This window comes from Rana temporaria, chromosome 8 (assembly GCF_905171775.1).
Source record: "Rana temporaria chromosome 8, aRanTem1.1, whole genome shotgun sequence".
Classification (NCBI taxonomy): Eukaryota; Metazoa; Chordata; class Amphibia; order Anura; family Ranidae; genus Rana; species Rana temporaria.
Window position 1 is genome coordinate 60,957,936 of NC_053496.1, and position 26,609 is coordinate 60,984,544.

At 48.3% G+C, this 26,609-nt stretch overlaps 1 protein-coding gene across 1 annotated transcript in view; it reads right to left on the bottom strand.

The window, feature by feature from the left end:
- SFXN2 (sideroflexin 2) overlaps positions 1 to 26,609 on the bottom strand; it is a 98,762-nt gene that overhangs the window by 36,190 nt on the left and 35,963 nt on the right. Inside the window, exons 3-4 of the mRNA XM_040361883.1 lie at positions 8,096 to 8,266; positions 2,133 to 2,231 (exon numbers count right to left, since the gene is read on the bottom strand). Coding sequence (XP_040217817.1) covers positions 2,133 to 2,231; positions 8,096 to 8,266 — 270 coding nt within the window. The remainder of the gene's footprint in view (positions 1 to 2,132; positions 2,232 to 8,095; positions 8,267 to 26,609) is intronic.

Consider the following 26,609-nt stretch of genomic DNA (forward strand, 5'->3'; position numbering starts at 1 on the left):
TCTTTGGAGCGGTGAAGGAGTTTGTTTACCGCTCCTCCCCATTGAAAACAATGGGACACCGCAGCTATACCGCCGGCAATGCGCCTCTGAAAGGGGCCTTAGGCATGTTGGCCAGATAATTTATTATGGCTATTCAAGGACTAAACGTGCCTGGCGTTTAGGTGGGTTTACATGCGTTTAGGAGCGCTAGGCGGTTTTACGGCCCAAACACTCCTCTTCTCAAAGTGGTTTTGGTGCGTTTAGATTTCTGCCCCTAAATGTGCGAATGGACAGATAACCTAACATAAAGGGCTATTAAAGGCAGAAATAGAGTCAGACAGATGTTTAATAGCTGCATTGGGCATGAGCCCTCAAACTTCTGTCAGCCTTGCTTTTTAGCTGAGCCAGTACATACAATCAAGGCTGGAAACGCAGACATTTTTAATTACAGAAAGTGACATATTGTTTTTGAGACTAAGGAAACAGGGGAGAGTTCTCAGTAAGAAAGTGACTGCTTTCGGCTTTAACAAAATGGTGGCCTCCAGCAAGAAGAAACAGGAGCAAAACATGCACTAATAGTAGCATAATTATTCATGTGGAATGCATGCTCTTCGTTTAAGAACATTAATTGTTATCAAGCTGGTATGGGAAAAAGTTCTGCTTTAAAGTGGTTGTAAAAAACATTCTCTGTACAGAAGCCCCCCTAATACTTACCTGAGCTCCATAGTGATCTAGCGATGTGCACAGCAGCCTCGGCTCTCTGGGAACTCTGACTCCTCATTGGCTGAGGCAGCAGTGGGAACCTTTAGCTTTAGCTGCTGTCAATCACAGCCAGTGAACCAATGATGAAAGAGTAAAGGCGGGGCTGGGCCACGGCTGTCTGTGTGAATGGACATGTAGAGCAATAGCTCAGGAGCGAGCCTGCTCAGGTGCTCCCACAGCAAGCTGCTTTCTCTAGGGGCACTCAGCAGGAGGGAGGGGCCTGGAGTGGTTGGGGGACCTGAGAGGAGTAGGATCCAGACTACTCTTAGTAGCCTTTATGAGTGTATTTCCAGCACATCATCAGGTATTTTTCTGTACTTGCAGGGTCTTTAATGCTAGGTTCACACCTATGCAGGTTGCGGTTGAAGCATTTTAACAAAGTGTTTTGCGGGTTTTCATGTGCGTTTTAAATGCGTTTGCGTTTTTTTTTCTGTTTCACGCAGGAGAAACCAGCAAAAATGCAATGAATAAGAATCAAAAATGCAGAGCTTGTATTTTTTATATACATGTCTATTGAAGTCTATGGAACCAAAAATGTAACCTGTCTCTGCCCCGTTCCAAAAAAAACGCAAACCCACAAATGTGAACGTGACCTATAGGAAATCATGTAAAATGGACTTTAGTGCATTACTGCAAATCTGAAAACAGTGAACCTAGCCTAAAGGGCTAAAACCTGGGAAATGTCCATATATCACATGTATTGTGTATATTTTTCATTTTGCCATGGTATACACTCTAGGATGCGCTGTATCAATAACATAACTTTTTTTTTTTGTTTTAATCAGTTTTTCTTAGCCTTATACAGTATAAGCATATAACACATAACTAACAGATATTCATATACAGTAGTTTTGATTGCTGCTCCCCAGGGTTAGTTTTAATTTGTTTGAGTTATGATTTTAATACCGTTTAACAAACTAACATTTTATAGATCCTATGAAACCCTACTGTGCTAGAATTTATTTGTACCTCTGAGATTTACATTTGCTGTATTTCTGTAAGCTCAGATATTGTGACGTGGTAATGTCTGCACTATGATGTCATGCACGACTTTGCATGTACAGGTAAAATTTTCCTGTGTGTGTACTGTATATATATTTTTAGATTTTGTAATTCATTGCTATAGACATATTTTGTACCATAATTAATTAAAAAGTATGTCCATCAGAGGATACAAAATAAGCCTTGGTGGTACATCTGGCCTTGGGAAAAGGTGAACTACAATAATTAGAAGCTACTGCTGGTATGCTGCCTCTTGCCTTATACTACTTTGCGTAGATTTACAGCAGTCCTCGCTGTATGCAGAACTTCAACCTTCTAAAGGCACCGAGCATGCAACATAAAAATGACCAAACAAAATAAAAAAAAAGTACACTAAACTCAAAACTTACCCAGGTGTGATGGGAGATGCTGCATTCCGATTGGTATAATTTACAAGTGCGTTAAACGACTGATTAACCCATTGCCAAAACACCACAGCGGGAACAGTCCTGTTTAAATGTACAACAAAAAGAATTACAGGAGATTGGAAACACTTGTTTCTGTACAACAAAACTGTGGGAAAACATTTGCAGACATGTTTTGCATTTTTTTTGGCCATACTTCTCTTGGGAAACACAGGACTGCATTGGGTTGTGCACTCCTGTGTCCCAGATTCAGTGTTATCTAATGGTAAAAAGTTTAGTTTGGTTTTGGGTAGAGTGGTTAGAACTTGTTATGTTTTTCTTTCTATTTATTTTATTTTCAGAAATAAAAAAAAAATTCCAATACATATCAATATGGACATAACCTAGTAAATGTCAGAAGGAACTAAAAAAGACTTTCAGAGAGAGAGAGAGGGGGATAGAAAATCTCCCCTTTTGAGATTTGAGGAGAGAGAGAAAAAGAAATTAAATAAAAAAAGATCATACATTGTAATTAAAATATGTGAGTATTAAAAGTAATGTACAGAGTCATCACTGTACATTCGGAAAAGGTAGGAGCCGGATTTACCGGCTCCTACCGTCGCTCTCCATCCTGACAGATCGTCTCCATCCAGGACACGGCGGCAGCACGGGGGGGTGGGGGGGGGAGAAACAGGGCGGCAGCACGGGGGGGGGGGGGGAGAGAAAAACGGCGGCAGCACGGACGGAGAGAGAGGGGGGGGGAAACACGGCGGCAGCATGGGGGGGGGACACTGCACGGGGGGGGGGAGAAACAGGTCGGCAGCACGGGGGGTGGGGGGGGGAGAAACAGGGTGGCAGCACGGGGGGGGGGGGGGGGAAACACTGCAGCAGCACGGATGGAGAGAGAGAGGGGGGGGAGAGGAGACACACAGCGGCAGCAGCACGGAGGGAGATGGCGGTATGGAGTGGGACACGGAGGGGGGCTGGAGGAGGATACGAGGACAGTCAGCGGTGATCAGTGCTTGTAACTCCCCCACCGCACTGATCACCCTGACTGTCCAGGTATCGGCTGAAGCATCGGAGCATTTGCCCGAGTACAAGTACTCGGGCAAATGCTCGGTATCGGTCCCGATACCGATACTAGTAATCGGGACAACCCTACCTTCAACTGTGCAGTACAAGGGCCTGCCTGATTGCACTCAACTTGAAAGTGTTTAGATTTGAAATCATATTATATTGTTTTGGTAAATCTAAAATAAATCTATAAAAGAAAATTGTAAAATGTATGGCCAGCCTTAGTCATGCACTCCACAAATCTGGCCTTTATGGAAGAGTGGCAAGAAGAAAGCCGTGGATGAAAGAAAGCCATAAGAAGTCCTGTTTGCTATTTTTTGAGAAGCCACATGGGGGAGACACAGAAAATGTGAAAGAAGGTGCTCTGGTCAGATAAGACCAAAGTTGAACGCTATGAGTGGCGGAAAACTAACACTGTACTTCACCCTGAACACACCACCCCCACCGTGAAACACGGTGGTGGCATCATCATGTTGTAGGGATACTTTTCTTCAGCAAGGACAGGGAAGCTGGTCCGTGTGGGAAGATGGATGGAGCCAAATACGGGGCAATCCTAAAAGAAAACATGTTAGAGTCTGCAAAAGACTTGGGACTGGGGCAGAAGTTCACCTTCCAGCAAGACAACTACCCTAAACATTCAGCTAGTGCTACGATGGAATGGTTTACATCAAAGCATATTCATGTGTTAGAATGGCCCAGTCAAAGTCCAGACCCAAATCCAATTGAGAATCTGTGGCAATATTTAAAAAGTGCTGTTCACAGACACTCTCCATCCAATCTAACAGAGCTTTAGCTCTGTCGGGTGGGGGGCTAAATAAAAATGGACGCCACACTTTTCACATATTTGTAAAAAAAAAAAAATTAAAACCATTTATCATTTTCCTTCCACTTCACAATTATGTGCCACTTTGTGTTGGTCTATCACATAAAATCCCAATAAAATACATTTACGTTTTTGGTTGTAACATGCCAAAATGTGGAAAATTAAGAGATATGAATACTTTTTCAAGGCACTGTATATACACACACTTTAAAGAGAAATTCCAAGTATGCATATTTTACATAGTTATTAGTCAAGCTTGGCCCAGTCTAACTCTGTACTGTACATATCGTACCATACCATCCCCGTGAAAGGTGGAAATCCCTGTAGTAAGCACGGCTAGTACACGGACCTCCACTAGCTTCTGAGTTTTGTGATGAGCAGCTTCCTGCTCACTAAGATATGGGAGGTTGCGCACTCTTCAGAGAACGCTTTGAATTTTCTCAACAAATGCAAATGGTTCTTTGATGAGGTAGATCAGATTGTGAACCGCATCAACTCTCCATCTCATCCAGAGAACTCTTTGCATTAATTGAGAGAATTCAAAGCTTTCTCCGAATAGTGACCATGGCTAGCAGGTGACCTCCTGTGTTCACAATGCAGAAGGGCAGCCGCTCAGCATTGGACCAAGAAGCTGTGGAAGTCAGGATCATTGTAGTAGTGGTGCCTTCTACAGGGATTTGCAGCTTCCAAAGAGATCGGCCAGGTATGGTATATGCAGGGTTACATTGGTCCACTCTGAATCAATGTAACTATGTAAAGATATCTATATCTGTTGGGTGAGGATTGGGAAGAAGTGTGTTCTTATTTAAGAGTCTCACCGGCCATTAACAACAAACTTATTCAGCTCTATATGTTACATGTCTTATTTAACTCCTGTACTGTCTAATCATCCTCTCTGTCCCTGTGCCATGCCACCCACGAATCTGCCTATTAGGTATATTGGATGAGGAACAATGGCCAAGGTACACCAGAATTCTGCTGTGGGAGACCATGTTTCTTTTTTTTTTGTATAATCTTTATTTATTTAGAAAAACAAACATGACAAGTTATAGGAAAACACATGCCACAACAAGCAGGCAAACATGGCTCAATTCTTAAGGTGCGGCTCAGCAATTGAAGATCACGGTACATTTCTTATGCTAACACAACATTTCTCCCGGCGGGGGAACAAGCCACACAACAAGCGACCTTGTCCGCTAATGTTCACCGGGGTTAAGGATCACCAGTCTTAGTGAGAGACCCGCCCTCGCGCCCCGGGTGGGAAGGGGGGCCAAAATAGCCTCCATCAGACCCTCCCCGGCTGAAATCTGGCCCAAGGGCACCAAGGGGCGGGGACCCCAGCTCACTCGTGGATCCCTTCCCCATTGCAGAAGGGGTAAGGGACTTCTGCCATTTAGGAAGATCCAACCTGAACTAGAGGCTGTACCAATGAGCCTGAGCGTGGGCTAGGCTGAATATAACATAACCCAACATTCAAAACAAAGGACAAAAACAAAAAGGGAAAGCAGAGTGAAAGGAAAGTCACAGTGAAAGGGTAAGAAGAGGGGGGAAGTGGGTAGGACTGCCTCCACCTGGCGTGTATCCATGTCACTAGACGCTTTCAAATACCGGCTCGCTAATGGCGGTCAGCTTGGTATTGTACCTCAGGTGCCGCTGGTCCCTTCCTCCAGCTCATGTACCGCATTGCCCCTCCGTCCCCAAAGGGAGGGCTCTGCAAGTTCCAGAAGGGCAGATGGTCCTAAAGCGATCACTCATACCCTTGCAGGTTGCCACCCATTCTTCCGCCTCCTTAATCTCCTGCACCTGGAGACAACGTTTCTAGCTCGTAAAGCTATTGCCCTTAAATGCTGTCTATCCGTCAATGGATAGGTATGGTGAATAAGAGATTTCCTTATAAAAAAACAACATTTTTGAACATCGGGGCTGCCCAAGTAAATATGGCAAGGTGTGGGATGTATGGTGCTCCTCTACTCTCACCATTGATCTTGCCTAAGTAATGTCTTGTATGAAGTTTCCTACTCTAAATCTAAAGTTGAATATATACCCCTTGATATACTGTTTGGATTTGTTGGGTCATCTAGCCTGGACCCAACTGCTCAGCAAAAACTATCGCAAATTTTTCTCATCAAAAATGTTCCGTTTCAATAATTCATATGTCAATGTAAACTTTTTTTAAGATTTTTGTGTACCACATTTTATATTTCTTAACGCCCATGTTGAGAGTCACGTTTGTCAAACCTGACTGTTTTTCTATACCTTTCTATACCTTGCCAATAAAAAGAGTTACATTTTTATATATATATATATATATATATATATATATATATATATATATATATATATATATATATATATATATTATATATATATTTTTTTTATTTATTTATATATAAATGTTCATCTTTTGGTAAATAATAAAGTGGGTGTTTCCTAATGTAAAGCTTTTGAAATAATACGGCAAAAATATTTTTTTATATAGGTCTATACATTAGAACAAAAGAGGGACAAGGGGGGGGGGGAGAACAAAAGGGGTGAAAGAGACACGAGTGGAGAAAAGGATAGAGAGATTTTGAATGAGAGACAGTTCCTTCAAATAAAGGGCATCTGTTTTATGCTAGCACAACTTCGAGAAGCTGGCAAATGGCAGCTGTACACTTTGAGTGGCAGCCTTGGCTATAATGACTAACAGCCCCCCTGGCAGGTTCACTTTAATTATTTCAGTCACAGAGGTGGCAGCTATTCCTTAGGCATGAACAGTTTAAAAGTCTGAAGCACTATGATCTAAAATCCTATCTGTTAGATTAAAAGGCAGTCATCCACAGAGTGTGCTGAGCCAGTAGAAAGGTATATTCCTGTTACCTTATGTTAAGTCTGGCTCATCCACATTGTTATAACAAGCCTGGAAGTGTTCTCCCAGGTAATGATTAACAGGCCCCTGAGACTGGACCTCTGCAGACACATCTGACAAGCAGCTGGGTATACATGAAGGCTTCCCATACTATATATCTATCTGTAGATTTATAACCTGCATCATTAGTGAAGCCTAGATGACAGGTCTTGCTTTACTGGGCCCATTACTCCCACTCATGTCAGCTAATGGGGATCAAGAGCCACTGACAAATACTGGATTTAGATATGTTTGGAGGATCATTAGTAGTGTTTTTGTAATGTTTTTCTATATACATGTGAAAGAGATCTTTTTACCAAATGCTTTATTCTTAAAAGGCATGTAAAAAAAGTATTAAAAAACTTGCTTCTGGGTTTACCGTATTTTCCGGCATATAAGATGCAAAAAAAATGCATCCAAAGTCGGGGGTCATCTTCTACGCCGGTGACAGTCTCCTTCTGCTGCGAGCATCAATGATTTAAAAGCCGCTCCTTTTCCTCAGAGTGTCCTGTGATAGGCGGAACACAAATCTTCCCAGCAGCGCCTCTGTTCTGTGTTCTTTTTCCTATCACAGATGCCTTCTCATCCTCGGACGAGATGAGAAGGCCTATCACAGGACAGTCTGAGGAGAAGGCGCGGCTTTCAAATCACAGACGCTCACAGCAGACTCCGACTCCTCGACTCTGACTCCACAGCCCTGGTAAAAATATAGGCAAAACTTTTTTTTTAGAGCAACGGAGAGTTATAACTCCCGTCATATATTTTTACCATATGCATCCCATTGCAGAGATTTATCTTTGCTTCCTGTCCCATAGCTAAACAGGAATTAGGAGGAAATCTCTGAAAATTAAGGGAATTCCTTGGGGACCCCCAGATCATCAGAACTAGTGTTCCCATTGGAAGGTTTACCCGTCTATTAGTTTCTGGGGACAACCCAAAATGTAGGATTTCCTTTAACTTTCACTTTCCATGATAATGTTAAACTGGACAAATAGAAAGGGCGAATCTCCCTAATGGGGGGCACAGACAGCAATAAAAACGGACAGGGGTTCTAATCCCTCTCTACTCTATCCAAAACTGAAAAAAAAAAAAAGTTTTGCCTTTAGTTGTTTGTACTTTAAGTGCTGATAGCATTTGTCAATTCCTAAATAAATATCACACATGCAAAATATAATAAAACTCTACCTGTAAAACTGTAGCATGCAGCCAGTGATCGCCATTCCTCCAGGGACCTGGAACGACATTCTGCCAATCATGTTCATCTTATCTCCGGTGTCAGGGTGGAAGGCGGAGTCGTACAGCTTCTTGGCGTAGTGCAGTTGTTCTATGCTGGTACCCGGTGGAGCGCCACCTGCTCTGAACACAGAACACACAGTCAAATCTGTGCCAACAGGAGTACATATATTGCCAAAATCATCAAAAGTGCCGAATTATGAAAGATGGCATTAAGAATATAAACAATCATATACTCTTTTTTCCTAAACTGCAAAAGAAAAAAAAACTCCCAACAATGTATTATGGCTTCCTGGGATTACAAAATCATGTTATTTTTATGGTATGTTGGGTCACGCTTTAAAGTCCCACAAAATTTTGGTTGAAAAAAAATATATATTCAAGTATGTATTCTTATAGGGGCTGTAAAGCCCTGTGTTTTTTCACCTTAATGCATCCTATGTATTAAGGTGAAAAATCACCTTGCACTGTCCGCCCGCCCCCCCCCCGAGCCCCAATTTTACTTACCTAAGCCCCGAACTTCCGTGGGCGCGATCCCGCATGGTTCTTCCCACGGCTTATCGGCTCTTCATTGGATAGATTGATAGTAGCACAACCATTGACTCCTGCCGCTGTCAATCAAATCCAATGACGCAGACGGCGGGGCCGAGTCATACACTCGGCGGCTATGTACGCCGCGTGTATGAGATGGGAGCGCGCCCGCAAGGAAACCCCCTTGGGAGAGAGAGTCCCAGAGGGTGTTATCTATTGTGGGGAGGAGCCGAGAGAGCCGCTGTGGGACCCTAGAAGAGGACGATCGGGGCCACTCTGTGCAAAACGAGCTGCACAGTGGAGGTAAGTATAACATGTTTGTTATTTTTATAAACATGAACCTTTAGTACCACTTTAACTCAAAAAAAAGTACCTTCAAATCTCCAAATTAATTTTCTTTGCTTCCGTGTTCCAAATTCCATTAGAGAGTGGCTACATACATTCTTCATGGTCTCACTGTAGGAACGTAGCCACCCTCTCTAGTTCACTCCAGAGATGGACTATGGGATTTGTAATGTGCATAGAGAAGTGAACATGAACGCAAATAATGCGAGAATAAGAAGCAAGGTGTCAGGACCTGGATTCGAACCTGGGGCCTCAGCTGTGTCTGGCAGTGAACCTTCTCACTGAGCTATATGGGATGCTGGACAGCTCCCTGTCTGATCTGCTGGATAAACCCATCTGATCCATTGAACATTCCTGCCTTGTGTCTTGATTGTCTTGAACCTTGAACCCATTGCTCCTCCCACAGACTTCCTATAAAAGCCTTGTCTCTGCACTTCCTCTTTGCCAGGTTATTGTGCCTTCCCAGCCAGTGCCTTGCGATTTGTCTGCTCTGCTGCCATTGTATCTGCAACCACCTGTGTTTGACCCTCGGCCTGTTCCTGGACTTCTCTATTGCCTGATCCCAATCTGCAACCACCTGTGTTTGACCCTCGGCCTGTTCCTGGACTTCTCTATTGCCTGATCCCAATCTGCAACCACCTGTGTTTGACCCTCGGCCTGTTCCTGGACTTCTCTATTGCCTGATCCCAATCTGCAACCACCTGTGTTTGACCCTCGGCCTGTTCCTGGACTACTCTACTGCCTGTATACCTGCTCAGCTGCTATAGCTACTGGCCTCTGAGCCTGACTCCAGACCGTGACACAAGGCCAGGAGATATTGGGAAAGAAAATTAGTAATTAAAGCAACTATAAAAGATACAGTTGTGTTCAAAATTATTCAACCCCCCAATGCTGTAAAGGGTTTTAGGGAATTTAGTGTACATTTGTAATTGTATTTAGAATGAAATCCTACAAGGACTTCTTAAAGAACCATATGCAGCTAAAATGACATCAATTGGTTTTGTAATACAGTAGTAAATGTTTCTTTTGTGAATTCTTCATTTACACAATTATTCAACCCCTTAAAGACTACCACTCTGAAGAACAGAGGTTCATTGAAGTGTATTTAATCAGGTATTGAAAACACCTGTGGATGTCAGGGAGCAGCAATAAAGCCTAATAAGCATTAATTAGGCAGCTTTAAAAGGACTGTGATATTCAGCTCCTTCTAGACATTTACTGGTGTGGTTACAAACATGGTGAAGTCAAGAGAATGGTCCAGGAAGACAAGAGAAGAGGTGATTACTCTTCACAGGAAGGGCAATGGCTATAAGAAGATTGCAAAGATGTTAAACATACCAAGAGACACCATAGGAAGCATCATTCGCAAATTCAAGGCAAAGGGCACTGTTGAAACGCTACCTGGTCGTGGCAGAAAGAAGATGCTGACTTCGACTGCTGTGCGCTACCTGAAGCGTAGAGTGAAGAAAAGTCCCCGTGTGACTGCTAAGGAACTGAGAAAAGATTTGTCAGATGTGGGTACTGAAGTTTCTGCTCAGACAATACGGCGCACACTGCGTAATGAAGGCCTCCATGCCAGAACTCCCAGGCGCACCCCCTTGCTGTCTCCAAAGAATAAGAAGAGTCGACTGCAGTATGCCAAAATCATGTGGACAAACCACAGAAGTTTTGGGATTGTGTTCTGTGGACTGATGAAACTGTTTGGGCCCATGGATCAACACTATGTTTGGAGGAGGAAGAACAAGGCCTATGATGAAAAGAACACCTTGCCTACTGTGAAGCATGGTGGGGGGTCAATCATGCTTTGGGGCTGTTTTGCTTCTGCAGGTACAGGGAAGCTTCAGCGTGTGCAAGGTACCATGAATTCTCTTCAGTACCAGGAGATAGTGGATAACAATGTGATGCAGTCCGTCACAAACCTGAGGCTTGGGAGACGTTGGACCTTTCAACAGGACAATGATCCCAAGCATACCTCCAAGTCCACTAGAGCATGGTTGCAGATTAAAGGCTGGAACATTTAGGAGTGGCCATCGCAGTCACCAGACTTAAATCCGATTGAGAACCTCTGGTGGGACTTAAAGAAAGCAGTTGCAGTGCGCAAGCCTAAGAATGTGACTGAACTGGAGGCTTTTGCCCATGATGAATGGGCCAAGATACCTGTAGATCGCTGCAAGACACTTGTGTCAAGCTATGCTTCACGTTTAAAAGCTGTTATAACTGTAAAAGGATGTTGTACTAAGTACTAAGATTGAATGTCACTTGGGGGTTGAATAAAAGTGATAATGATGTGAGCACAGAAAAGACATTTGTGGTTATTTCATTATAAATGTTATGTTATATTTGTCTGACCTACACGTGCCTCTTTGATTTAATTGTAAGCAGGATGACTGAATGATCAAAATCAGTGTCAAACTGGCCAAAACAATCAATTTCAGTGGGGGTTGAATAATTTTGAATACAACTGTACACATTTATGCAACTCTGCATTAATAAGCCATTAATGCATTTTTTTTAATGCAGCTAGTGTAGGTACCCGAGTTTGAGCTCTTGAAATCCCCACTATAGGGGAACTGGGAGGGGACACCCAGGTAGCCAATCAGGGGAGTTACAGGAAAATATATTGACAAAGAACATGATGATCGGAGGAGAGAACATTAAACAGAGTGATGACCTTATCAGTCTGCTGCTGCTCCTTTACTGTTCATGTAACAGGCTGGGGGTGTAGAGGTGACACATCTGTATTTCTTAGACCCCTTTCACACTGAATCGCTTTTACAGCGTTTTAGCGTTAAAAATATCGCTATTAAAACGCTCTTCATGCATCTCAATGGACCTTTTCAGTCCTGCAAGCAGCATCTTTGGAGCAGCTTTTGGGCGCTGAAAAAAACGCTCCAAAAACGCCCCTCTCCATTGAAATGAATTGAAAGCGCTGTAAAAACGCCTTACCCTTTCACACTGAGGCGTTGCACTGGCGGGGCGTTGAGAAAAGTCCTGCAAGCAGCATCTTTGGAGCAGCTTTTGGGCGCTGAAAAAAAACGCTCCAAAAACACCCCTCTCCATTGAAATAAATTGAAAGCGCTGCAAAAACGCCTTACCCTTTCACACTGAGGCACTGCAAAAACGCCCTAAAACTTTAGGGTCTTAGCTGTGCTTTACCAGCACATTGGGATGAGGCATCGCTCGAATAACGCTCGAATAACGCCCCAGTGTGAAAGGGGCCTAAATTGCAACAGAGAAAAGTGGTTGTACTAGCCTGGCTGTACGGTGATGTAGATTGTTATATAATGAATAGATAGAAATGCAAATCCTTTGGTATACATATAAAAAGCTACCCTATGAGGGGCATTTACTAAGGGCTCTTTCACACGTCCGTTCCGCTCGTCCGTTTTTTGGACGTCCGTTAACGGACCGCAATGCTTCCCTATGGGTTAACGTCCGTTAGCGGATGAGCATCCGCTAACGTCAGTTAGCATCCGTCTGCGTTAAGTTCCGTTTTTTTGGACGGAAGAAAACCCGATTTTTCTTCCGTCAAAAAAACGGAACAGACGAAAATCGGACGTTAGCGGATGATCCGTTTACCATCCGATCCGCTAACATCCGTTTTTCACAAAAAAAAAAACAAAAAAACGGATAAAAAAACTGACGGAAAACGGACGAAAAACTGATTTAAAAACGGATCAACTGATGAAAAAAAAAACTGATCTAAAAAAACTGAGCTGACGTGTGAAAGAGCCCTAAAACTGGTGCACTCAGAATCTGGTGCCGCTGTGCATGGTAGCCAATCAGTTTCTAACTTCAGTTTGTTCAATTAGGCTTCAACAATAAAACCTGGAAGCTGATTGGTTTCCATGTAAAGCTGCACCAGATTGCGCACCTTCCAGTTTTAGTAAATCTCGTCCTATGTGTATTTCATTGGTGCATTTAAAGTGAAACTAAAGTCCACAGATACTTCCAGCTAGGTGACCACTGGACCCCTCACCGGCCGCTGACATCTTCTGCTCAGACTTCTATTGGGCGCTAGGTCTCCGGCCTAATGGTTGACTGCCGGGGGATGACGTGACTCCTACACATACGCACAGGACTTATTCATTCCGCCACCACCGCAGCAGGCCGGTAATGTCCACTCATGCACAGCTCATATGTCTTATGGTGGAAGAGACATAGCATGCGTCTTCTACATTAGGGGCTGCCTGTGACTTGTCGTTAAGGTTCCCCTATCCAGATGGTTCCTGTAAGGACTGCGCAGGCGCAATCCTTGCCGACAAAAATCTCCGAACCTCGGCCGGCATCCAGGCTCATTCCTCAACATCCCCGTAGATTGGAGGATGTTAAAAAAAGGCCGAGCGAGCAGAGCGAGCCGTCCGAGCGAAGCGAGGACGTGAGGCCGACTGGCCACTTTCCTCAAATTCCACGTCGCCCTGGATGCCGGACGAGGTTTGGAGATTTCCGTCGGCAAGGATTGCGCCTGCGCAGTCCTTACAGGAACCATCTGGATAGCCAGAACCATATTGGCAGATCACCTGCTCACATTTTTGTAATTGTAGGTTTAGCTTTACCTTTGACTGTTATTCTGAGTTGAGCTTTGAGAATAGAAAAATAAAAGACTTGAAGTGATTAGTAAGTGAGAAAATTGGAAAACGTTTTAAGAGATTGCGAAAATCTGATTTATAAGGAGTCTCATTTGAGCGTTATTAAGTGGAAGGAAATATTTAAATGAACCTTGCAGAGATTTCAGCAGTTAAACTGAATATTGCTAAATATATTAACTGTTTAATATTAAACTGCCAATATATTCTTCAGTTTTTTTTACGGTATGATAGGTATTTAACAATACAAAGAGAACACTGAAAATTTGCTGCTGCAGGTAACCAATGAAATTCCAACCTTCCTTTTAGCAGGTTAAAAAAATTAACGCAAATATGATTGGTCGCGACAGATAAAGTTGGCCACAAAAAGTGTCATGTATGGTACACACATTTGTATTCCTCTCTGCCAATAATGGGGTAGCAGAGTCTGAACCCAAGAACAAAAATGCAACATATTGCAGCTTACCAGTCCTTAGATGTAATGGCTACAGTCCTTTTTTTCCACCTGGTGATCCTGCCAGTAACACACTTCCTGTCCTAGGGTGACAATGCCCACTCACTGTACTGTGTCTGTGCGGTGGCAGCATTGTCACCCTAGGTCAGAAAGTGTTTTAAGATTACAAAATATCTCCTCTTTTCATAACAAAGGGGGACATGTTCTATAGTTCACAGCAGGAACGAGAACAGCGCTAATTAACCAGTTAATGACCGCCGCACGACTAAATACGTCGACAGATTGGCACGGCTGGGCATATGGACTTACAGGTACGTCCCCTTTAAGAAGCCCAGCCGTGGGTCGCAAGCGCGCCGGCGACCTGGTCCTGTGCTCCGTGACCCACGGACCCGATCGCCGCAGTGTCCCGCGATTGGGTCACAGAGCTGAAGAACAGGGAGAGGCAAGTTTAAACAAACCTCTCCCCATGCTTCCTAGTGAGCCTGTCACTAATCCTCTGTTCCCTGTCATAGGGAACGATGATCAGTGATGTGACACGCCCAGCCACGCTACCCTACAGTAGAAAACACACATTAGGGAAACCTTAACCCTTATAGCGCCCCCTAGAGGTTAACCCTTTCACTGCCAGTATCATTTTTACAGTAATCAGTGCATTTTTATAGCACTGTTTTCTGTAAAAATGACAATGGCCCCAAAATAGTGTCAAAAGTGTCCGATGTGTCCGCCATAATGTCGCAGTCGCGATACAAATCGCTGATCGCCGCCATTACTAGTAAAAAATACATTATTAATAAAAGTGCCATAAAACGATCTCCCTCTTTTGTAGACGCTATAACTTTTGCGCAAACCAATCAATAAACGCTTATTGCATTTTTTTTTTACCAAAAATATGTAGAAGAATACGAATCAGCCTGAACTGAGGGAAAAAAAAAGTATATCTTTTTTTGGGAATATTTATTATAGCAAAAAGTAAAAAAAAAAAAAAAAAATGTTTCCAAATTGTCGATCTATTTTTGTTTATAGTGCAAAAAATAAAAACCGCGGAAGTGATCAAATACCACCAAAAGAAAGCTCTATTTGTGGGAAAAAAAGGACGTCAATTTTGTTTGTGAGCCACGTCGCACGACCGCGCAATTGTCAGTTAAAGCGAAGCAGTGCCGAATCGCAAAAAGGGGCCTGGTTCTTTAGCTGCATAATGGTCCGGGGCTTAAGTGGTTAATAACGGTCAGTAGAAAGCACAAGATGTTATCACCTACTGGATTTCTGGCAATATAAACCATTATTTGTTGGCCCTTATCCACAAACGGATATAACAAAATGCCTTTAATGGAATATTTGAATGGGCTAAGAAAGCAAACAAGTGAAGTCCATTGTTGGCGCTGACACACACTTTAGACCTGAATTCCAGGTATAGGTTTTTTTTGTTTGCATAGTGCTACAGCTTGGACCATATTCCATACCCGGATGATCCGTGCAGAGGCGGGAAATCACTGTAGTAGCCGTCCTCTCTGTTTTTGGGGTACAGTGCTGAGCGGCTATATACAAAAACAAATGCTGCAAATACCTAATTTCAGAACCGAGATTGTGATCACATGACTGGCCGGATCTCTTCTTTCCTATTAAGAGATGCAGCAGGCGGGTTCGAGATTCCTCCACCAACAGTCAGTGGGGGAGGAGGAGAGAGACGGCCAGTAATGCGATTGCAATCTCTGCTCTGAAATTGGGTATTTGCAGCATTTATTTTTTTATAAAATCACACACACACAGGGGGACACTACAATAGGAGGCAGCGAAATGGTGCATATAGGTTAGAGTTTTTCAAGCAGCAGGCGGGGCGGCACGAGCTGAAAGGCAGGGAGGGGGGAGAGCGCACAGAGGAGAGACAGCAGGCTGCAGAGGCAAAGGCACGTAAATTGGCCACGGTGTCAGGGCTCAGCAGCCATGATACACCATGGTCAGTTTACATAGGGGAGGGTAAAAACTGGCAGGATCAGCCAGGTTTTTTTAGTTGTTACAAGGGGCCAAATGAAACAGCACAAGTACTGTGTCATATAACACGCTTTAAAGGAGCAGGATCTATTTAATCTTTAACAAAAAAGCCTGGAAGCCGATTGGTTTCTATGCAGAGCTGCTCTCTCCAGTTTTAGTAAATCAAACCCACAGTGTCAATGCCAACGAATACTGTGGCCAGGGGTGGACCGACAACTCATGCGGCCCCCGAGCAATAGAAGATTATGGGGCCCCCGGGCTTACAGATGGCCACCACGCCAGGAGGCATTGCATAGGCAGGGCAGCTAAAATCTCAGGATTTTCACATCAAAAGCATGTCGGTTTTGGACATATCAGGGACAGAAGTAAAAAAAACACAGATTTTTACATACTGTCCCTGGTTTTATTGAGCCTGGCAACCCTGATGGGGCCCCCTAGTGGCATGGGGCCCTCGGGCAGTGCCCGAGAGTCCCAATGGTCAGTCCGCCCCTGGCTGTGGCCCATGTCAGTTCAGTGTGACTGCAACACGGAGGTGGTCACTGATGACTTGTGTACAGAATCATTTAAGAACGAATGCCAAGTTCCCTTTTTGGTTGGCATGTGCAAGGACCATACTATGGTATACAAACACCTGGTTGCCAACCCTGGCACATAACAGGCCAATTTTTATGCCTTACTATTTTTCAAAGTAAATAAGCTAAAAAGACTCCATTAATGCCATTTCGTTTCATAAAGGGAGATGGAGTTTCATTAGCGGAGAACTGATTTCCTAAGTGACAGAGGCCCTTTTAATGGATTTCACACAAAAAGCTGATCATTAAATTCTGACAGCTTTATTGATCTATGCCAGCCACTGGAGATGTTTTGATACCCAGCTGTCCTCCCGTTGCCTAGCAACAATCTACCTGCATTAACTTGGAAAAAAAAAAAGAAGGCAGAACTAATTGTAGCACTGAACATTTATTTCACTTAATTGCTTAATTTATTGCAGTAAAATGTAAAAATCTGCTAATACAGAACAGTGTTTTTTTTTTTTAGATTTTTTAAATCTATATTATACAGTATATTTGAATTCTGGAGCTGATTATTAAGAACAGGAAATCTGTCTTGTCTATGGTAACCAGTAAAATTGTCATTGTTGTACATCAGTGCCACCTTTGTGCACAACTACACAAATCCACGGCCCTTTGAACACCGCCTGCTCACAGGATTGAAGGCGGCCCCTGTGTGTCCTTCATTTATTAGTGATCACAGAAATCAAGGTTGTCACTTTGAAGGTGACCCGTGCTGCCAGGGAGGTGCTTTTTACTTGAGTGGAGTCGCTGATTTTCTAATTTATTCACAGCCTACAATAAGATTGTCTACAAAAAAAGGCCAGCTGTGCGAAAAACTGGAAAATTCAAACTGAAGCCTACAGCAACCCGTCAAACACTTGCTCTAATGGTCTACTCGGTTTTCGGGGGGGAAAAAAGACAGATAAAATCTGTCTGTGCGGTCTACTGCAAAAATAATACGTAGCCAATATATAAAAAGGCCAATTCCACCTTTTGCCAAAATTGAATAAAAGCACCCATATTTATTGGAAAAAAAGCATTTGTTCCTTTTTTGTGTTGGAACCTACAAAGCATTGCAACCGTAATCCCAGGTGCAAACTATTTCCCCAGCCACAGGTCCATTCTAAGGTACAGACCTTTGGCTGATGCAACCTAAATTGTCACTAAACCCACAATAGTAAAATCAGTCTGTATATGCAGTAACGCATGCTTGTTTTACTCCCTGTGGAACCTAAAGGGTTAATCCTCTGCATTGTGTAAAAAATGCTGTTTGATCCCGTCTTCTTTGATACTCCCCTTCTTCCACTGTTCCCAATCCATCTCATGATAGAACAGAGCCTTTGAAGTTACTCTGCACATGCCAAGTTTGGTGTGTATTGCTATTTTTTTTCTTTTTCTTTTTCTTGGGAGTGCATGTGATCAACACAGAACCAATCAGCACTGTCAAGACAGAGGGTCAGGGGTCATGCAAACTCATAGGACAGTCAGTAGAATGAAAACTCCTCCTACAAGGTTTAACCAGACATTGCTAGAAGTCACAAGACTGCTACATACTGCTGATGAGAAAAGGTATTTAGTAGAGCTGCACGATTCTGGATAAAATGAGAAACACCATTTTTTGCTTAGAATAAAAAGAGCATGATTCTCACAGCGTAACATCGTCTTTCACATAAAAAAAAAATTGGCCTAACTTTACTGTTTAGTATTTATATATACAGGGCTTTTTTCAGCGGGAACGCGGGGTATGTAATAGCAAGGGATGCTGGGGTGTGCTTCAGGGTATTGATGCTCACTGCTGTGGATCTATTTTTGCAGGGGGGTCTATTGTTGCTGGTGGGGGACCCGTCCATAGGGGGCGCCCGGGCGCCGCCCCCCCCCCCTCCTGTAGTCACCAAAAAAAAAAAAATGAAAAAAAAAAAAAATTAAAAAATATTTTTTTTTAAAACGGCCCCTTTAAGAAACAATGTCATTCAAGTTTGTTTTTCTTTTTTAAGTTCACTTGGGCGCTGGTCACCAGTGCCCTATGGGAAGCACCACGTCAATGCAATCACGAGATTGCAGACGTGGCGCTTCATTTGCGGGCTTTTAACCCGCCTTCGGGCGCAATGCAAACTGCCGATTAGCTTCCGTCCGTATAATCACTATGGGCTCTGGGCTGGAGGATTGTTGTTTGCATCGTAGCTGTTACTTCCGGGTTTTGTGGAATAGACAAACCGGAAGTGATGTCACTTCGGCAGATCAGTTCTTTGCATGGCCCGAGCGGAGCTGAAAGCAAGGTAAGAAGACAGAGAGAGCCACACTTACCATGCTAAGATAGTTTGTCCTTGCTAGATCGACCCCACACATCCCACTCTGATCACCAATGACTGTCTGTGCAGTTTTCTGTACAATAGTCACTCCTCCGGCTCCAGGCTGTCCACTCCTGATTCAGATGTATTTAGTATTTGTGCAAGGCAAGGGGTGCGTGCAGGGGCGTAACTAGAAATCACAGGGCCCCATAGCAAAATGTTGTATGGGGCCCCCCTCCAAAAAAAAGAGTGGGAGCAGCCGGGTGGAGTGGAGGACAGAGGGGGAGCAGCCAGGTGGAGTGGAGGACAGAGTGGGAGCAGCCGGGTGGAGTGGAGGACAGAGTGGGAGCCGCCGGGTGGAGTGGAGGACAGAGTGGGAGCCGCCGGGTGGAGTGGAGGACAGAGTGGGAGCAGCCGGGTGGAGTGGAGGACAGAGTGGGAGCAGCCAGGTGGAGTGAAGGACAGAGTGGGAGCAGCCGGGTGGAGTGGAGGACAGAGTGGGAGCAGCCGGGTGGAGTGGAGGACAGAGTGGGAGCAGCCGGGTGGAGTGGAGGACAGAGTGGGAGCCGCCGGGTGGAGTGGAGGACAGAGTGGGAGCCGCCGGGTGGAGTGGAGGACAGAGTGGGAGCAGCCGGGTGGAGTGGAGGACAGAGTGGGAGCAGCCGGGTGGAGTGGAGGACAGAGTGGGAGCAGCCGGGTGGAGTGGAGGACAGAGTGGGAGCAGCCGGGTGGAGTGGAGGACAGAGTGGGAGCAGCCGGGTGGAGTGGAGGACAGAGTGGGAGCAGCCGGGTGGAGTGGAGGACAGAGTGGGAGCAGCCGGGTGGAGTGGAGGACAGAGTGGGAGCAGCCGGGTGGAGTGGAGGACAGAGTGGGAGCAGCCGGGTGGAGTGGAGGACAGAGTGGGAGCAGCCAGGTGGAGTGGAGGACAGAGGGGGAGCAGCCAGGTGGAGTGGAGGCAGAGTGGGAGCAGCCAGGTGGAGTGGAGGACAGAGTGGGAGCAGCCGGGTGGAGTGGAGGACAGAGTGGGAGCAGCCGGGTGGAGTGGAGGACAGAGTGGGAGCAGCCGGGTGGAGTGGAGGACAGAGTGGGAGCAGCCGGGTGGAGTGGAGGACAGAGTGGGAGCAGCCGGGTGGAGTGGAGGACAGAGTGGGAGCAGCCGGGTGGAGTGGAGGACAGAGTGGGAGCAGCCGGGTGGAGTGGAGGACAGAGTGGGAGCAGCCGGGTGGAGTGGAGGACAGAGTGGGAGCAGCCAGGTGGAGTGGAGGACAGAGGGGGAGCAGCCAGGTGGAGTGGATGCAGAGTGGGAGCAGCCAGGTGGAGTGGAGGACAGAGTGGGAGCAGCCAGGTGGAGTGGAGGACAGAGTGGGAGCAGCCAGGTGGGGAGGACAGAGTGGGAGCAGCCAGGTGGAGTGGAGGACAGAGTGGGAGCAGCCAGGTGGAGTGGAGGACAGAGTGGGAGCAGCCAGGTGGGGTGGAGGACAGAGTGGGAGCAGCCAGGTGGAGTGGAGGACAGAGTGGGAGCAGCCGGGTGGAGTGGAGGACAGAGTGGGAGCAGCCGGGTGGAGTGGAGGACAGAGTGGGAGCAGCCGGGTGGGGTGGAGGACAGAGTGGGAGCAGCCGGGTGGAGTGGAGGACAGAGTGGGAGCAGCCGGGTGGAGTGGAGGACAGAGGGGGAGCAGCCAGGTGGAGTGGAGGACAGAGTGGGAGCAGCCAGGTGGAGTGGAGGCAGAGTGGGAGCAGCCAGGTGGAGTGGAGGACAGAGTGGGAGCAGCCAGGTGGAGTGGAGGACAGAGTGGGAGCAGCCAGGTGGGGAGGACAGAGTGGGAGCAGCCAGGTGGAGTGGAGGACAGAGTGGGAGCAGCCAGGTGGAGTGGAGGACAGAGTGGGAGCAGCCGGGTGGAGTGGAGGACAGAGTGGGAGCAGCCGGGTGGAGTGGAGGACAGAGTGGGAGCAGCCGGGTGGAGTGGAGGACAGAGTGGGAGCAGCCGGGTGGAGTGGAGGACAGAGTGGGAGCAGCCGGGTGGAGTGGAGGACAGAGTGGGAGCAGCCGGGTGGAGTGGAGGACAGAGTGGGAGCAGCCGGGTGGAGTGGAGGACAGAGTGGGAGCAGCCAGGTGGAGTGGAGGACAGAGTGGGAGCAGCCAGGTGGAGTGGAGGACAGAGTGGGAGCAGCCAGGTGGAGTGGAGGACAGAGGGGGAGCAGCCAGGTGGAGTGGAGGCAGAGTGGGAGCAGCCAGGTGGAGTGGAGGACAGAGTGGGAGCAGCCAGGTGGAGTGGAGGACAGAGTGGGAGCAGCCAGGTGGGGAGGACAGAGTGGGAGCAGCCAGGTGGAGTGGAGGACAGAGTGGGAGCAGCCAGGTGGAGTGGAGGACAGAGTGGGAGCAGCCAGGTGGGGTGGAGGACAGAGTGGGAGCAGCCAGGTGGAGTGGAGGACAGAGTGGGAGCAGCCGGGTGGAGTGGAGGACAGAGTGGGAGCAGCCGGGTGGGGTGGAGGACAGAGTGGGAGCAGCCGGGTGGAGTGGAGGACAGAGTGGGAGCAGCCGGGTGGAGTGGAGGACAGAGGGGGAGCAGCCAGGTGGAGTGGAGGACAGAGTGGGAGCAGCCAGGTGGAGTGGAGGCAGAGTGGGAGCAGCCAGGTGGAGTGGAGGACAGAGTGGGAGCAGCCAGGTGGAGTGGAGGACAGAGTGGGAGCAGCCAGGTGGGGAGGACAGAGTGGGAGCAGCCAGGTGGAGTGGAGGACAGAGTGGGAGCAGCCAGGTGGAGTGGAGGACAGAGTGGGAGCAGCCAGGTGGAGTGGAGGACAGAGTGGGAGCAGCCAGCTGGAGTGGAGGACAGAGTGGGAGCAGCCAGGTGGAGTGGAGGACAGAGTGGGAGCAGCCAGGTGGAGTGGAGGACAGAGTGGGAGCAGCCAGGTGGAGTGGAGGACAGAGTGGGAGCAGCCAGGTGGGGAGGACAGAGTGGGAGCAGCCAGGTGGAGTGGAGGACAGAGTGGGAGCAGCCAGGTGGGGAGGACAGAGTGGGAGCAGCCAGGTGGAGTGGAGGACAGAGTGGGAGCAGCCAGGTGGGGAGGACAGAGTGGGAGCAGCCAGGTGGAGTGGAGGACAGAGTGGGAGCAGCCAGGTGGGGAGGACAGAGTGGGAGCAGCCAGGTGGAGTGGAGGACAGAGTGGGAGCAGCCAGGTGGAGTGGACGACAGAGTGGGAGCAGCCAGGTGGAGTGGAGGACAGAGTGGGAGCAGCCAGGTGGAGTGGAGGACAGAGTGGGAGCAGCCAGGTGGAGTGGAGGACAGAGTGGGAGCAGCCAGGTGGGGAGGACAGAGTGGGAGCAGCCAGGTGGAGTGGAGGACAGAGTGGGAGCAGCCAGGTGGGAAGGACAGAGTGGGAGCAGCCAGGTGGAGTGGAGGACAGAGTGGGAGCAGCCAGGTGGGGAGGACAGAGTGGGAGCAGCCAGGTGGAGTGGAGGACAGAGTGGGAGCAGCCAGGTGGGGAGGACAGAGTGGGAGCAGCCAGGTGGAGTGGAGGACAGAGGGGGAGCAGCCAGGTGGAGTGGAGGACAGAGTGGGAGCAGCCAGGTGGGGTGGAGGACAGAGTGGGAGCAGCCAGGTGGAGTGGAGGACAGAGTGGGAGCAGCCGGGTGGAGTGGAGGACAGAGTGGGAGCAGCCGGGTGGGGTGGAGGACAGAGTGGGAGCAGCCGGGTGGAGTGGAGGACAGAGTGGGAGCAGCCGGGTGGAGTGGAGGACAGAGGGGGAGCAGCCAGGTGGAGTGGAGGACAGAGTGGGAGCAGCCAGGTGGAGTGGAGGCAGAGTGGGAGCAGCCAGGTGGAGTGGAGGACAGAGTGGGAGCAGCCAGGTGGAGTGGAGGACAGAGTGGGAGCAGCCAGGTGGGGAGGACAGAGTGGGAGCAGCCAGGTGGAGTGGAGGACAGAGTGGGAGCAGCCAGGTGGAGTGGAGGACAGAGTGGGAGCAGCCAGGTGGAGTGGAGGACAGAGTGGGAGCAGCCAGCTGGAGTGGAGGACAGAGTGGGAGCAGCCAGGTGGAGTGGAGGACAGAGTGGGAGCAGCCAGGTGGAGTGGAGGACAGAGTGGGAGCAGCCAGGTGGAGTGGAGGACAGAGTGGGAGCAGCCAGGTGGGGAGGACAGAGTGGGAGCAGCCAGGTGGAGTGGAGGACAGAGTGGGAGCAGCCAGGTGGGGAGGACAGAGTGGGAGCAGCCAGGTGGAGTGGAGGACAGAGTGGGAGCAGCCAGGTGGGGAGGACAGAGTGGGAGCAGCCAGGTGGAGTGGAGGACAGAGTGGGAGCAGCCAGGTGGGGAGGACAGAGTGGGAGCAGCCAGGTGGAGTGGAGGACAGAGTGGGAGCAGCCAGGTGGAGTGGACGACAGAGTGGGAGCAGCCAGGTGGAGTGGAGGACAGAGTGGGAGCAGCCAGGTGGAGTGGAGGACAGAGTGGGAGCAGCCAGGTGGAGTGGAGGACAGAGTGGGAGCAGCCAGGTGGGGAGGACAGAGTGGGAGCAGCCAGGTGGAGTGGAGGACAGAGTGGGAGCAGCCAGGTGGGGAGGACAGAGTGGGAGCAGCCAGGTGGAGTGGAGGACAGAGTGGGAGCAGCCAGGTGGGGAGGACAGAGTGGGAGCAGCCAGGTGGAGTGGAGGACAGAGTGGGAGCAGCCAGGTGGGGAGGACAGAGTGGGAGCAGCCAGGTGGAGTGGAGGACAGAGTGGGAGCAGCCAGGTGGAGTGGAGGACAGAGTGGGAGCAGCCAGGTGGAGTGGAGGACAGAGGGGGAGCAGCCAGGTGGAGTGGAGGCAGAGTGGGAGCAGCCAGGTGGAGTGGAGGACAGAGTGGGAGCAGCCAGGTGGAGTGGAGGACAGAGTGGGAGCAGCTAGGTGGGGAGGACAGAGTGGGAGCAGCCATGTGGGGAGGACAGAGTGGGAGCAGCCAGGTGGGGAGGACAGAGTGGGAGCAGCCAGGTGGAGTGGAGGACAGAGTGGGAGCAGCCAGGTGGAGTGGAGGACAGAGTGGGAGCAGCCAGGTGGGGAGGAGAGAGTGGGAGCAGCCAGGTGGGGAGGACAGAGTGGGAGCAGCCAGTGATAAAGTCCTGTACCTCTATGGAAGCCTGCGCGCCCCCCTCCCCAGTTAAGTTCTTACCTTGCCTAGTAAAATCACTGTCACTTTCTCTCTGGCTCCCTCCACACGACAGCCTCATGGTTCCTCTTCTCTTCTCAAGTTCTCACAGTCTGCCTCTCTCCTCCTCCCGCTCGGCATGTTGGGGGCTGCAGGGCTGCATCCTAGGCCTGCTGGTATCATGGACTATCTATCCCATAATGCACACTTCTTAGTTTCCCAGCTGCTCAGCTCAAAGAGGAGAAGGATGGGTGGAAATCCCCCGCAGCTGCGGCTCTCTCCCTTTACAGAGCCTGTCAGCAACGGCTGATGGGGGGGTCTGCATCCCCCGCTCTGATCCACCCCTGCCTCAGGTTTGGCTCACACTGTCACGGGCTGACACTCCTAACAGATCTCACGCTGGAAGATGAAGGAGGTGGGCGGAGCAACTTATTGGCGCGGAGGCTGAGGCTCTTAATGCTGGGGCGGCCCTGTCCTCTGATGTCACTGGTTGCTAGGCGCTGGTCGGCAAGCTTTTCTGGCAACCAGTGCAGGAGGCAGCGCACCGCCGACAAGCATTCGCTCTGCTCTGCCCCTGCTTACTGATCTAGGATTCCGGGCGGCTCCTACGGAGTCCAAGTAGTCTACTCCATCTGGTCCCATGGTAGGGCCGGCTCTGCCGGGCCCCACTTGGCTGCGGGCCCCATAGCGCTCGCGTGGGTCGCTATGGCGGTAGTTCCGCCACTGGGTGCGTGCATGTTCCTGACCTGTATAACCAACACATGCTTCCTGGGCCAACTCTCAGCAGGCTGGTGCTGTGCAATGCATTCACCTGATCTCCCCTGGAAAGGATGTAGAACTACAAATACCAGCATGTTATTGTGTATGGCTCCAAGGTGGATGGGTGTCCAGGTGTTTTCCTAGCACTGCAGGGACTTGTAGTCCCATACATGGGAGATTGCATAAACCAGAGTCCTAGCAGAAGATGAAGAACTACAAGTCCCAGCATAGGGCTCCAAGTAAATAAGTGGTCATGTGATGCTGGGACTTGTAGTCCCTTACCTAAGAAAATTGCATGAACCGGAGTCTTAGGAGGGAGAGGCTGGAGAACTACACATCTCAGCAGGCTGGTGTGCAATGTATGATCCTGATCTCCCCAGGAGAGGGTGGAGAACTACAAGTCCCAGCAAGAAATAGTATAGGGCTCCAACATAGATGGGTACACATGTGATGCTGGGACTTGTAGTCCCAAACATGGGATATAGCATGAACCTGCAGAACCTAGCAGAGGATGAAGAACTACAAGTCCCAGCAGGTTATAGCATATTGCTCCAAAGTGGCAGAGTTTCCATGCGATGCTGGGACTTGTAGTCCCTTGCCTAAGAGAATTGCATGAACCAGAGTCTTAGGAGGGAGATAATGGAGAACTACAAATCTCAGCAGGCTGGTGTGCAATGCATGATCCTGATCTCTCCAGGAGAGGGTGGAGAACTACAAGTCCAGGCAGGTTATAGTATAGGGCTCCAAGGAGGATGGGTGCCCGTGCGATGCTGGGACTTGTAGTCCCATAATTGGGAATTTCATGCACCAGATTTCTATGATGCTAGTATTGTAGTCCCACACATACATAGGGAACCAAATCAGCCGGGGACCTAGCAGATTGTAACTTAAAACTCGAAGGATGATGAGTGGTCATGGCTTTTTTTTTTCCAATGCTGGGACTTGTAGTAGTGTTGTAAGAAGAAGAGGCTGTTGTCTGGAGGAGCGTGTCTGTCTGCCCTGCCACCCTGTGCTGGTCTGAGGGGGGGTGATTGCAGTGTCCTCCACCCCCTGCCATGTGTATAGGGTAAAGCACTGTAGCTAACCTGATTGGGGGGGTTGCAGAATGCGGATTTTGTGCGATTTACAGGGTGTAGAATGCAGATATATGTGATTTACTAACATTTTTTTCATTTGTTTGCGTGATCTGTAAGGCTGCGCTATATACCATGATCTGTGATGCTGGGGCTGTATACTCTGTCCTTTGATGCTGGGGCTGTATACTCTGTGCTGTGATTCTGGGGCTGCATACTCCTGACACTGAGTGGAATAAGGGGAAGGAGTGGGTGGATTCTAAAGGGGTGTGGCTTATGAGAAGTGGGAGGGGCCAAACGTGGAGGGACGGGGTCTTGCGCCCCCTCATCCTAAATCTTCACCAGCCGCCACTGATATATATATATATATATATAGACACACACACACACACACACAATAAAACCTTGGTTTGCGAGCATAATTCGTTCCAGAAACATGCTTGTAATCCAAAGCACTTGTATATCAAAGCATTTTTTTCACAGGGTATAAAAGAGAAGAGAGGCACCTCCTAAGTGTAGCAATAAGTTGCTAAATGTTGTACCTTCATTAAATGTAACCATATTGCTACACTTAGAGGCTCCCCTCTTCTTTTTTATACTCAGTTGTGACATGACGCTACTCATGCAGGCAAAATGTATTAAAACATTTTGCTTGTCTTGCAAAACGCTCTCAAACCAAGTTACTCTCAAACCAAGGTTTTACTGTATGTCCATTGGTAAGAGAGGAAGAGGAAGAGGGGGGGACGGTGCGGCCCTAGATGTAGTTTAGTGTGAA